Genomic DNA, 14,344 nt, shown 5'->3' with positions numbered 1-14,344 from the left:
AAATCTTATACTTACACAAATATACAACTATACAGATTTCATTGTAGCAGCAATGTTTAAATACATAGAGAGAGATGGTACCTACCCCTCAAAAGCTCAAAATCGCAAGATCTGATCCTGCAAGTGTGCACCTGACTATGAGACTGTATTGAGTAATTTTATTTACAGTTGCATTCATTTTATACAATTGTCAGGTAATTCATATCAACTTTTGGAGTTTGAGTGCATCTGAAAACTCTGTGTAGATCCAGTTTCATTTTAAAAAGCATCAAAGCATCTTCCAGCACAGAATCATACAAGAACAAAGTGGAAGATATACAGCATTCTCCTGCTCCAAGGCAGGATAATTCCTAATCCCAAACTGAATCTCATCAAGAGAGTTTCTGTCTTTTGTGAGGAACAGAGTAAGATCTGGACTATGCATGTTCAGTAAAATCATTATTTTAACAAACTTTAAACCCCCAAACTTATTTCAAACTGTGACCTGTCCATGTTCCTTCCTTCTTCTCCAAACATGAAAATTAGTCCCAAAAATATACTGGGCAAAACAGCTCTCTTACAGCCCTGAAGAGCTTAATGCACAGAAGTGAATTTCAAATTCCCGTTCATGCTACAGCACGTCCTTCTCCTAGCTGTGTACATATAAGAATCTTTTAAACTGCTAGAGCATCTGACTACCTCATCTGAACCTACTAATCCATCTTTCTCTGGATTATTTTTAACAATCTGTACCTTTCCACTCCTTCCCGCACAATGTCTACTCATAACAAGTTTTACTCGGTCATAAATCATTTCAAGTAGGTAAAATATAACATGTCTGTAAAAAAGGGGTGAACTTCCTTTGCCAGTAGGAAACAAAATTTGTCCTTAGCCTGCTATGAAGTAAAAAATTAGATCTCAGCTTTAAAAATGTTGTTAGCATATCAGAAGCACTTTTCCAAACTCTGTGTTTTTAAAATATATTTACTTACTAGTGCTTCTGACCCCTGCACATCTGGGCTGATGCTAAAGGACTAAAGCTGCTGTCAGAGAGATATGGTAATGCTCATGTCAAGGGTGTAGTCTCTGTCCTCTGTTCCCAAGTCCACAGCAGCATCGCCAGCACACACTGGCACTGGTTTGGAAAGAGATCAGGAAAGGGGACAATAACAGACTACAAATCCTTCGTCCCCCACTATGGCCAGTATTGCACTGGCATCTGGTATCACCTGGACAAATAAGAGTATCCAAAGAGTATTTTAGCTGTAGTGAATGTGCCTCCAGATACTCAGATCAAGCAGTGGCCTGCCATGCAAGCAGGTCCCATTTGCTCACACTTGCTAACAAGAGATGAAGATGGATAAACTGCCTCATTGTTCTTTTCATTAACTTTGTACTTAAAATTTATCACTAGATCCCATTGCTGCATTTATGCATTTTCTATTGTTTTATTATTCTTGCCTAACTGTCGCACATAAACTTTTCCCCCATAATTCTATGCACCATTATAATACAACAAATCTTGGTTAGAAGCAGAACTTAGTATTTTCTGCCTTCACACTGCATGATACATGTGCTTCTGTCTGTGCAGAGTAGCTTGGTGGACAGTGCATTTCTGTACTTATCATTTGGTATCTCACCTTTTAAATTATCTGCAGTGATCTCCACACCACCTTTCTGAGGTCCTGACCCTGACTGCTGAAGTCCTGTACTCCTCCTCACAGTCTTCTGGGTAGCCGTGACAGTCTGCCACAACATTAGAAGGGAAATGTACGCTGTACAACAAAGCAAGGGCCACACTGCATGCTGAGACTATTTATACCACGGAACGTGTGTTAACAGGCGTAACTGCTCTGACCTGCATCTTAAAAATGGCAAAAGTTCTACCTATGACTGATTCATCTATAATTTTCCTTTGTGTAGCTAAGATACAAGTCACCTGTATCAGCAAATAAGAGAGTAATGCTTTAGGCACCTGTTCACTGTTGTAACACTTGTGTCTTCCTGCTCCTACTTCTTAATAACAACGTACAGTATACAATACGTAAGCACCTGTTATCTATGGTTATCTAATTTTAATGGCTCTGATCTCTTCCAGTTATTACCATCAGATGTGGACGTATGAATAAGAGTCATCATGAAGTGATCATAGGTAACATGCACAGACACTTGTGAAATGCATACTGGCATTGCAGAATGACATCTTTCTATGGGCTTTACTTGTAGCTGCAGACAGCTTATGTGTTAGCTCTGGTTAGGTTAGTTAGGTGGATAGTTCTGAGGTACCGGGAATAAAGCCACAGCCCACAGGATAGTGTGATCTAACAGATACACTGTTCTGAGGATGTAAGTCTAACTCTAAAACAATATCAGTTAGGTATAATTGTGACTGCACTACTTGACCAGTTAGTAAGAAAGATCTTAACAATTGTTCTAAACGGCTATGAGTATGAAACACTGCCCAAAGACAGAAAGTTGGTGAGCCTTACCAACAGGCAGGACATGCACAACAGAGACCAGACAGAGAAGTCAGAGCCTTGTTCCTGCCCTGAGCAACATTTCCTAGCACTGGGTGATTCCAGCTCTCATGACAGTCCTGTGATATGACCATTCTTGTAAAGATTCCCTGAGCCACACTGACCTTGATTACCTCTGACTCTCTAGCCCCTACATGGCTTCTCTTAGAATTGATTAATCATTTATTTATCTTCAGCACAGGGTGCATCCTCTTGACAAGTTCAAGAACTGGCATGTTTGGTCCCCATTTTCAGGTCTAACAAGGCTATGCTTTGCCTAAGATCACAGTAACAGGTGACGGGTAAGTTTCCACTGCATTAGCCACGTCCCTACTGCAGGAGGCAGGTAAAGTCAGGTTTAGGATGAATGTCTGACCCTTTGTTACTGCCTTGCTCCTCTTGGTCTATAGAAAACCTAACAGCTTTCCTTCCCATTAAGCTTGCTGGTATCCTTCCTTCTCCCTCTGGAAACATATCCATGGCCTCCTCCAAACTTAAGTGTTCTCCACTTAAACAAAAATTTCCCCAAGTGCACAACAGGCACACTTTAACTGCACACACTTAAGCGACTACAGAACATCTGTGGAAGTCTGTCTTTGAGGTCATGCCAGCAAGCTCACCATTTCCCTGCATCCATCTTAACAGACATCTGATAATGGTGTGTCATTTCCTGTGTCACACTGCATATGCGTGGATGTAGATGATAGTGTGGATGGTGGCGACTCTGCTTCAGGCCGAAGTCAGTTTATCACTTGGAAATTTCAGCGTGTCTCCCTGACACAGTGAAGTTGAAACATGCTTCCAGTTATAAATCAGTTCAAACTGGCACGTACACACACTTCTCATTCTCTAAAAGTGGACTGATCTTCCTGAATCACTTAGTAGATCAGGAAACATTTAGTCTAAGAGCACACTGTCAGAGAGTCATGGGAGAAATAAGACAGGACAAAAAGTGGGGATTCTATCACTTCTAAGATCTTTGGGGATATCCTTTCTAGCCTGTCATATGTCAAACCCAACTACCCTAAATATTATTGTATCTGTTGGCTTTGGCATGGACTCACTGTTGCCTTTTATTAGATATGAAGCAATAGGTGGGAGAGAGTGAGCCAATTAATTATTGAAAGTGGCTTTCACATACTTTGAAAGTCTGCATGTCCTCGAAGCACACTCAATAAAGCTAACAAGGCTAACCAGGGCACTGCATAATGTCTGTGAAGCCCAGATAGGCATTTTGTGAACTCTGCAAAATTCTGTTGTGTGCTTCCTTAACTCCACATGGACCCAATACACACTTCATAAAATTCTTTCGTCTCAAAATACGAAACTTACAAACTCCCTTCTTCCAGTCCTACTCAAAAGTTGCTGTTTTCAATTAGCTTTCCACCAAGGACTCCCTCTCTGCTCCCTGTGCCACTCCCTTTCGCTTTTAATTCAGCTTAAGAGAGGAAGTGATTTACATCCTGCCCCCTCATATGTGATGTGTGCGTCCTCTTGACACCATGTGAGGTAAAACACGCTTACCTGCCCACCTGTGAGGACTAGCAGTTACCCTTCCTCTGTTACGGCTGATTCACATTGTAACTACCTCAAGGCAGTAACGTACTCCTTTTGAATTCTCAGCAAAGCACAATGCATACTTATTATGCTATAGCTAATATCAAATTACTACTAAATAAAACATCTAGAACAATTATCTTTGGTAGATACTAGCCCCTTAACTCCCTTTCCACAAAGACTTGAGTATGTTAGTTTGGATCCAAAAAGGGATTTTCTGCTATGGGCTCTGGGAAATGAGTATAGACTCAGTAATAACTTTAGTGAGACAACCATCATTAGTTAGTAGTGAAGAAGAGATGTCAGTGGTGCTTGAGGCACTTGTTGAAATCAATTAACACAGAATCTATACTAACGGAACAGGCACAGGTTCCACGCCATTTTATTTTCATTCTCCTGTCAATGATAACAATCCATTGCAGATGGTCTAGAACTAAATGGGGAAATACTCTTTTTATCTGCTTACAGTATTTTCAGTTGTTGATCACATTATCACTTTGAACAACGTTTGTATAATACCTTTTGGGAAAGAATACACTCTGAAACTATCGGCCAAGGTGTTCAATGGAATGAACTCAGAAGCCTGGGAACAGTAAGTATATTAACCAAGCTTTGCAGCTCAAGTCTGTAATTTTTATTCACCCAACACTTGATTTTCAGTCAAGGAAACTATTTCTATTCTGCTTCTATAACAAGATTGGTCTTCACTTAATAGAATGTATAATGAAAGTAACAGCTGTATTTAAACACATGGCAGAAGCCATTAGGCATGGAAGAATTACTCTTTTTCTAGTAAATCATGGCTGTCTAACAAATTTTATACATGACTGTCCTTGTCCATACTATGAACCAAATTGTGTCTTGTTTTATCCCAGTTAAGATGCACTGGTTACTATAGTTCCTTGAACAATTAATATTCCCCTTATAGCTCAGAATGCAACGTGGAGAAATGAAACAAAACCAAAGTTTTTGTTATAGGCAGAGAATTCCAGATCCACGGAGAAAGGATAAGGAGTGAGGAAGGAAAGAAACTACTGCAGAATACTTAATATCTGTAAGACCTTACAAATCTGTCTTTTTATTTTCTACATGTTTAAACATCACATTAGAACCCACTCTGAGCACTACTGTTAGAAATTATTATCAGTGCTCCTGTTGTCATTTTTCCTATTTACAGCTGCAGTCCCATTTTCTTTACTGTTTGGGTATTTTCTGAGACAGAAACTAATAACTCTACTGAGACTGTGCAACTTTTTTACCCTTACTGGATAATTGCTACTGGCAGCTAGTCAGTACAGAAATCCACCTAGCACAAGCTGCTGGGAAATAATCCCAGTCACCACATGAGCGGCACGGCTACAGCCAGGCAGCGAGCAACCAAATATGGAACCAAACAGAAACAGAACCACTTCACACATCAGTAACTATACTTCCCTCTTAGCTTCGAGCAATTAAGTAAACCTTAAGTATATTGAGAATTACTGTGCTGTAAGGATGCAGTACAATACAGTAAGCTTTGACCACAGATAGAGATGGTCTAAAAATACTGCGAGCATTTAGCAAAACACTGAGAATAGCTTGCAAAAACATAGGCATTGTTCTTTTCTAGCTTCATTGATTATCCATTGTTTGTAGTCTCGGATTAGTTACAAGTTGGCACTCAATGCTTGGACAGGAATTCCAGTGAACACTGGGCTTTGGAGAACAAGCTCTACCTAAGCAGGAAGGATATGCCGTGCATTGGCCAAGCTCTGGGCTGTGATGCGCAGTCCTGAATAGGGCTGCTTTCCAGCCTCAGCACACAGGCACGAACACATACCACTACACCTGAGTCAAGGCAATGTCCCAACTGCTCAAGAAGAGATAACAAAGCCCTTTTCAGTGCTGCGAATTCCTCCAAGCAGGAATCCTTGCAACCCTACTGCAACTCAAGATGAATTTGCCTTTAGCCAGAGAGCCAGTTCTGTGTCTTCTGCATATGAAATTTGTGGTTATGTTTCCAATGACTCAAGAGTGCTGTTTAGCTCCCACCCATGATGCTCATTGTTTATGTCCCTGGATTTGTTACCTAATCAACTGCATATGCACTTAATTTCAATTTGTAATGACTCTAAGTAGTACTTACTTTTCACAAAATCTCTGCATTACAATGAATATTCGTATGTTTACTGCAGGAACCAATCAAACTGTGATCAGCTTTTCAAGCTTCATCCACTTATCGATCAGTTGGTTGAAAAATTTAAACAGCTGTTCTCTCTCTGCCAAAACATTTCTGATGCAATTTATTTAAGAGAACTATTTTAAACAGCATACTCTTTTTTTAGAAGTCTCAGTATTGGGTAAGATTTTAAAGAACCATTCACATGCACTATCATGTATGTTGTTCTAGTAAAGACACAGACAAAGTGCAGAAGTCAATTCCTCCCTCTCCAACTTCATGCTTTTACTCTCACATAAAACCAGTGCTGGACCTCATTCTCTACATTCCAGATTCTCAATATGCCACCTGCAAATAAATACATTTTAAATGTGTATTTACTCTACTTAAGATTCTTTCCCATATCATAAAAGGAATTCTCAGAATACGAGATAAAAGGTAATTTTGGAGCTATGAAAATTGTGAGGCCTGATTACTAATACCTCTTCTCCTTATGGATTCTCTGATTTCTAATAATATGAGTTTATTAGTCTTGCCTTCAGTTGAGGTACTAACAGTTTCTCTCTGTTCTTCTCCTCTGCTTATTTTTGTAACAAAGCCACAATCCTAGGTTCATCTAAGGATTCTCTCACTGGAAGGCAAGAGAAGTATGTGAGGCAGAGTACATCAAATGCATGGAAATGCAGAAGTAGGCTTGCCTGCAAAGCAAGGCTTTCAGTTCACAGTGAATGTCCTCTTTTTGATTTTTCTTAATCTGAATTTGTTATTTATACTCCTCAAAGCAGATGGCCCCTGGGCCTTGTTCACCAAAACAGGTTAATGGCATGGTTAATAGCTTTGCTGCCCACAGCAGCAATACAAAGGACCAAAACCTCCCTTCCAGAGGCACCTGCCAGGCGCTGTGGCTCTGGCTACCCCTTCCAGGCAGACGTGCCTGGGACACCACCCCCCCCCCCACGCCAGCATGAATTAGAGCCTGCCCTGGAGCGGTGACCTGGGAATCTGCAGGACAAATATCCGAATATGAGCGATTGACCACATCCTCGGTCTATGGCTTTGGAACAGACTCAGCACCCAGACAGCCACCAGGCTCTGGGAACTCTGGAAGAACTGGGAGCTAGCACAGAATGGGAGCTAGCACAGAATTAGGTTTTTTCTAGACCATTTCATCAGGAAGGCACTGAACTATGCAGACCAATATCAGTATCACAGTGTCCCACAGCACAGTAAGGAGCAGCTTAAGAACAAAGAATAGGTGCTTAAAAGTGGACTGGAGAAAGAGTTGATGTTGCTGGGCTGAGGAATGATTTCTGAAACACACTTAGCAATGAGTTAGAGAAAGACCCATTATTCTCCATCTCTGCCCATGCTTTAAAAGATACATTGGAGTTTCTGTCTGACATCAAACTCTCAAAATAGCAGCAGCTGCAAGTAAAATTTTCTACCATCTCTGGGTGGCTAAGAAATTGTCCATCCAGGCAGACAACGGCCTGACCTTGATTATCCGTGCCTGCATTACACCTTGGCAGGACCATTACACCTGGCGCAAAGCCTTCAGTACATGGAAACTCCAGCTAATACAAGGTGTCACATTTTATGCAATTATCAGGAGAAGCTGCTACCATCAGCAACTGGTAGTGTTGCCTATCTCTGCTTTCTTTGTCCCACACACCCTAGACTGGTACCTCACATCCATTACTGATTTCAGTTTCAGCTTTTGGTTCTTAACTTCAGGTTGCTCAATGTGCTGGGTCCAGGTTATCTGAAAAACCACTAAGTCTCCAGGGAAAGGGCAGTTGGTTGACAACTACTCTCCCATGTACAATGGAACTGCCTAAGGTAAGACAAGCACATCTGACCTGAGACTGGAGTGGTCCCCCACAAAAAAGAAACCTCCCACAATCTGTTTCAAGCATAAACTGAATTTCTTAGGCCTTCTCCTCTCTAAATGTAAACACACAGTAGCACATGGCTTTTAAAACCAAACAAAACTAAATACGTAAGAGAAATTATTAAAAAAGAATTGCTCCTGAAGCATCTTCCACTCTTCCTGACCTACCACTTGTAGAGGATGAGTAAACAACCACCATATTGTTAATAGCAGTAGTCCTGTAAATAAACTAGCAGAAGGCTTTCAGAGACTGACGATTAGATCAGATCACGTGTACAGCAGAACAGAATTCCCAAGTTAATACCAAGTGCCTTTCCCCAAAGCACTCAGTACTTCCCCTCTAGAAGCTCACACCTGGGTACCACTAACACAGCTTTATCACTGGCAAGCATTCTGGGAAATAACATACAAATAAGCCCACAAAACACTTCAGAACTCTTCTATCAAACACAGGCAAATTGTTTTTGAACCAGAATACAATGTACGCTGCCCAGATAGGCTTGCTTTTGCTGTAACCTTGGTGTGCTCATTTCCATGTAAATACACAGAAAGTTCTTCACCTTGGAGCTATTTCACAGGGGGAATTTTATCTGGAATGTAGGTATAAAGTAAAAGCTCTCAGTGTGCTTGTAAATCATTTGTGCTAAATGATTTGTGCAAACCTCAGACACGGAGATGTTTTCCTCAGTGGAAAACAAAATAAAATGCTCTTATTTGGGTATGCAATGTTATCTTACCAAATCCTTACCTAGGACCAACTTTTGGAGGACCTGGGGGCTACACAAGTACTTCAGAAAATGGAAACACTGTAACACACTGGCTGTAGCTAAGGGCTTGAAAGTCCTAACTCAGGCTACCACCCCTGGGAAAATTCTGGTCATAATGTCAGCTGTCACCTATAGCCACCAATCTGCAAAGAAACTGCATAGCTGCCTTCAACTCTCAAAGCACTCCCCACACCGATACCTGCAGAGACGCCATCACTCCAATATGAGCTGGAAAGAATCCCTGGTAAAATTTATGAGCCTGCTTCCCTTTGCACCAAGTCACGGAGAGGCAAGATGGTGGGACAACACACCCACACAACCCGTCACAGGCATCAGCTGCACCTCCAGCTGGGAATACACAGCCAGGACTGCATGTTGTTCTCTCCTCCAGTCACCCACTTTGCCATACTGAAGAATGTCAACATGTTGCTGTATATAGGGTTAGACCTACGTGCTTTTAACTAAAGCAACAGAAAACATTGTAGGAGTGTTGAAAAACATTTTCTGATCTGTTTTGCTTTAAAAGAAAAAATAGCATCCTTACAGAGTCAATAGTCTTCCAAATCTCACACTCTACTATCTCTGCTTAATTTTCTCCCACCTAAATGGCAACTATGCTTTAAAGCACCAAGTACTGTACACTTAATAAAGCCAATCTTCATAATTTCTCTTCCCATACATTGGTCACAGATGGTTTCAACACAGAAAGATATATGGTAGGTAACCTAGGCCCTCCTCCAACAAACCACTTAAACATACATTTCAGCATGTTGGCATCCCAGCTGAAGACAGTGGGATGTATTTCAATTTATGCACGTTTCACAATTTTATTGAAGTTCAACGACAAATAAAAAATGAACACACAGCAGAAAAATAAACTCCAATATGCATATAATTGATGCTATAGTAGTACCTTCTACCGGAATTCCACAGATTTAGGAAAATACTTTCTTTGGTTAATTCAGCATTGTTCCTTTTGGAGGCAGTGACAAAAAATAGCTTTATCAAAGCATAGATTTGACCCAGTCCATTTATATGGAAGCAAAACTCTTTTTACCTCCAGTGGAAACGGAGCTCAATGATAAAATATAAGGCTTTTTATAATTGAAGCATGATCCCAAAAAGCAAGTCCTGACAGTGGAATCATGAGATGTTGTGAAATCTTAATATTTAGTTATTCATACATATACACTTGCCAGGAAATCAGGTTCTAATGCCCTTTACAATTTCCACATAGTGCTTATACTTCTAGGATGTATCAGTATGCCTCTGACATTTGTTTAAGGGTCACATAAAGAATGGTACTGTTATTTAAACCATTTAGAAAGTTCTTAGATGGTGTTTCCAGCAAAACTTGTGTTTTGTTTTGTGGTCGGAACATTTTTTTCACAATAGCATTGGATTTTACTATTGCTTTAATGGGTTTTCCCCTTCGCATCACATTTCTGGTGCCACTATTTTACCAGATACCTGAAATACCTCTGCACCAGTAAGAAGTACTGCTTGTATCCAGAAAAGATACATACATTTAGGGAGGTTTGAAATATCACAGCACTTCCCAAAAATACGAGCTAGTCATTGCATCCACCTTGGCGATGCCAAGCCTGGAAAAGCAGAGAGCGGATTAAAAAAAAAAAAAGGAAAATATCACAGTACTTTAGCAAGGCTACAACTAGTACCAAAAAAAGGGTAGTACATTTGTTTCTATGTCCAGAAAACACTGGCAAATACAGAACAGAACAGTGCAATATTGAGTTATCTAAACATGTTAATTAGCCACGCCAGAGAGAATCAGGCCTTCTCTAGCATTCGTTCACCTTCAGTCATACCGTTTGCTTTCCTCATGTCCACGATTGGGAAAACATCAGACTGACTGTGTGGCACGTCAGAAAGTAACTACTGAGCATGGTTTTCTGCTGATGGCAGGGGTTTTAAATGCTCAAGGCACTGGCACAACCATCTCACGTAAATGGCAACCTTGGAGTCTATATTTTAATTACTTTGAAATAAAAGCATTTTAAGTTCCAGTATGTAACACAATGCAAGGAAAGGGATCCCAGAAACAATCACACACACACAAATCATTTAGCTACATACAGTAATATGCAGTCACGACAGAATGAAATATTCATAAACTCAAGGGAGAAGAAATTCTGTGTTCATCTATCACAATATGTACACCAACAGTTACCATTTTACAAAAGCCCTTCTATCCACCTTAATAAACTGTACAGGCCCTGTTCAAATGATCAGTTGTTGATACTCCCTTTTAATTAAAACGATAGGACAGATTTTACCAAACAGTAACAAATCTAAAAGTGTAGGAGGTAAATGCTACAAACTCGGGGTCTCCAGTTAAAGAGGCCTTTTTTTTCAAAATACCTTGTCTTTCTCAGATAATTGCATCTCTTGTCATGCAAATACGTGGTGTGACATAGTTGTTGCATTAATTTATTGCATTGCTGGTTTACATTCCTACATTGTGTTACCGTTCTCTTATGCATTTGTAACCAAACCAAACTATAGTAAAACTAGTTGAAGAAATGGGGCTCAAATCCAGTACATGGCAACATTTCTTCATTTATGGCAAGATTACAATCTGGTTTAGGGCATCTGTCCATTCAGAAAATTACTCGGATTTCCGTAACATATAAACGGATGTGTTTCACATTCTAGCACACGCGGATCACTCCTTGCAACAATCACCGTATTACAGTGAAACTTACACATTTATCGGTCTCTGCCTATTGCAGACCTACAGACACGACAGAATTCATCAGCTTCAGCTCAGTAAACCCACGCCGAGAAAAATGAATGGAAATGAAGACAGTGCCCACAGACAAAAGCACTGATCAATGCACTTCGCTGACATTATCTTAATGGCAACCTTTTTCCATCCCATCCTCCCTACTTTCCGATTCTTCCAGCAGCAGACATATCCGCACTAAAGGATGCGATCTGACCCATTTCTCGTCGAACTCCGTCACCCACAGGTTTTCACTCGGCAGCGAGCCGCCGTCCCCCGCTCCACAATGACACAGCAGGGCCGGAGGGACAGGGCGCCCGGGCTCCTTCCCCCAGGTGACTCGCCCCTCGCCGCCGGGTGAAAACCGAGGCGCGGCGCGGCGAGCGGCGGCCCTGCCGGCGCTGCCCCCTCGAAGTGCGGTAAACTTTCGCGGCGGCACCTGGGCCACCGCCCGCGGCGCCGCTCCCAGGGCGGGCGGAACAATGCCCGGCGCCCCGGGCCCCGCGGCGGCGGCCCCGCGCTCCCCGCCCCGCCGCCCCCGTGTCCTCAGACAACCTCCGCCGCCGGCCCCCCCGCCTCCCGCCGCCGCGCTGACAAAGGGCGGCGCGGAGCTGCCCGCGGCCGGGCGGCAGCAGAAGCGGCAGCGGGAGCGGGCCCGCCCGCCCCGCCGAGCGCGGCCCCGGGCAGGCGGCTCCGGGCAGGCGGCCCCTCCGGCGGGCGCGGTGCCGGGCGGCCGGCGGCGGAGCGGACCTACCTTTTTGTCCTCTTTCTCGCCGCCGTGCCTCCGCTCCGGGTGGCCGCTGTCGGCGGCGGGGGCCGGCTCCGCGGGCTGCCCATCGCGGTGGTGCGGGCGCTGGTGCGGGCAGCCGCCAGACCCCGCCGCCGGGGGGGATGGGCTCCGGGCACGGAGAAACTCCCTTAACATCCATCTCCATCTTCCAGTTCACTGTATTGCGAGACAAAAGCAGGCAAACACTTTCCACCACCCCGCGTCTTTCTTGTGCTTTCCTTTCTCCCGCTTTTCTTTTTTGCTTCTTTCTTTCCTTTTTTTTTTTTTTTTTTCCCTTCCTTCCTTCCTTCCCCCCCCCCCCCCCCCTCAGGAGGCCGTGACACGCATGGCTCTGGCCGCCGCTGCCGCACCGATCCGGCGGCTGCAATTCTCCCCTAGATCCTCCAGACTTTTGTATCCAGCGTGTGTGTGTGTGTGTGTGTGTGTGTAAGAGTGAGTGTGTGCGTGTCCGTGAGTGTGCGCGCGTGTCCTTGGTACGACGGCCTTCAATCGCCCCGAAACAGCAAACGCTAACTAAGCAGATCTCTCGCCACGAAGATCAACTCCCGGCCCCAGCCTAATTGTGGTGGTTATTTACTTTACCCTATCTATGTCCCAGGCCCGGACAAGCCCTTCTGGCTGCAGCCCTTTGAACAAAGTTAACTGGAGGGAGCCGAGCCCGCGGAGGGGGTGGGGGCGAGGGGAAACTACCGGGGTTTAACACGGGGGAACTGACAATAGCCCGGTAATGTCAAGTAAAAGTTAAACCTCCCCCTTCCTCCCCTCCCCCTCCCCTCTCCACATCCCAGGCAAGCGCAATACAGCAAAGCAAAGCAAGGATTTCAGACCTGTGCAAGGTGCTGGTGGAGAGAAGAGACGAGCATTTACCCGATTGTTGCTTTTATTTTATTTTCCCTTCGACTCCCCCCCCGCCCCCCCCCCCCCCCCCCCCCCAGCACCACCCGCTATTGCAAATGTGGGCTCCTTGATGTTAATCTCTCCGCGGTCTGAGTGTATGTGTGTGACTGGAGCTCCCTCTCTCTCAGGCTGCCAGCGCCACGCAGCACTGCACAAGGAGAACTGGAGTAAGGAGGAAAACAAGAGCAAATCCAGGCTGGAAATCTAAATCAGTACCAGCCACCGGCTCTCCGATTTTATCAACACAAAGAGAAGAAGAGAAAGGAAGAAAAATCGCGTGTAAACTGCTGAATCAGTCGTGACTGCAGCGTGCACACGATTATTTTAGTCCTTGTGTTAGCTTCCTTCTCAGACTGGAGTTAGACATGGTAGGGGAAAATGCAAGCTCATTAAGAGTGTTTTAGACCAAACCAAGGATTTCCTTAGTGGTGCCAGAGCCAAGCCAACTCCTCAGCTATTCCCCTCTTCATTTTGAAGAGATGAATGGTGAGTGTAGACCTGATTGTTCTTAAATCAGGACACCATCAGGTGACCAGTCTGCACTTCTAAATATAACACCACCACAGTGTCCTGAGGAGCAGCTGCTTTGAAACTTACCAGGAAACATCTACCGAGAGCCTGCGGTGTCAAGATACACCACCTGATCTATACCTGATCTGTCTGCTCCACGTACTGCCCTCCCTGACAGCAGCTACCCGCTCCGCAGAGATGCCGCGCCACATCCTCAGGAGCTGGTCTGTTTTAAACCAGGAGAGAACCTGTCCCAGGGTATTTCAGGAAGCGGGTGACTATCAGGTGTTAGATGATGCCCTTTCATTCCTCGCCTTGGGTTCTGTTATTCCCCAACAGGATTGTTACTGTGGGAACCTGAACAGATCTTATTGCAACAATATATTTGGACAAAGGGCAAGGACTAATCTCACAATAGGGAAAAAAGTCTTTGTCACACACCAAAGCTGTATTTTTACAATACACATCTCTAACGATCCTTTAGTGGTATTCTCAGTGTATGTCAAGAATTTGTGGGCCCTGCTGTCTTCTCA

General features: G+C 43.6%; 1 protein-coding gene across 1 annotated transcript in view; it reads right to left on the bottom strand.

Moving 5' to 3' along the window:
- RBMS3 (RNA binding motif single stranded interacting protein 3) overlaps positions 1-12,663 on the bottom strand; it is a 718,801-nt gene extending 706,138 nt beyond the window's left edge. The window contains 2 exon segments of the mRNA XM_055803834.1: positions 12,369-12,503; positions 12,505-12,663. Coding sequence (XP_055659809.1) covers positions 12,369-12,503; positions 12,505-12,549 — 180 coding nt within the window. The 5' untranslated portion in view covers positions 12,550-12,663.
- Between the last annotated feature and the right edge of the window lie 1,681 nt (positions 12,664-14,344).

Source organism: Falco peregrinus, chromosome 5 (genome assembly GCF_023634155.1).
Source record: "Falco peregrinus isolate bFalPer1 chromosome 5, bFalPer1.pri, whole genome shotgun sequence".
NCBI classification, from domain to species: domain Eukaryota; kingdom Metazoa; phylum Chordata; class Aves; order Falconiformes; family Falconidae; genus Falco; species Falco peregrinus.
The sequence above is the reverse complement of the archived record's forward strand: the minus strand, read 5'-3'. Positions and strand labels throughout refer to the sequence as shown.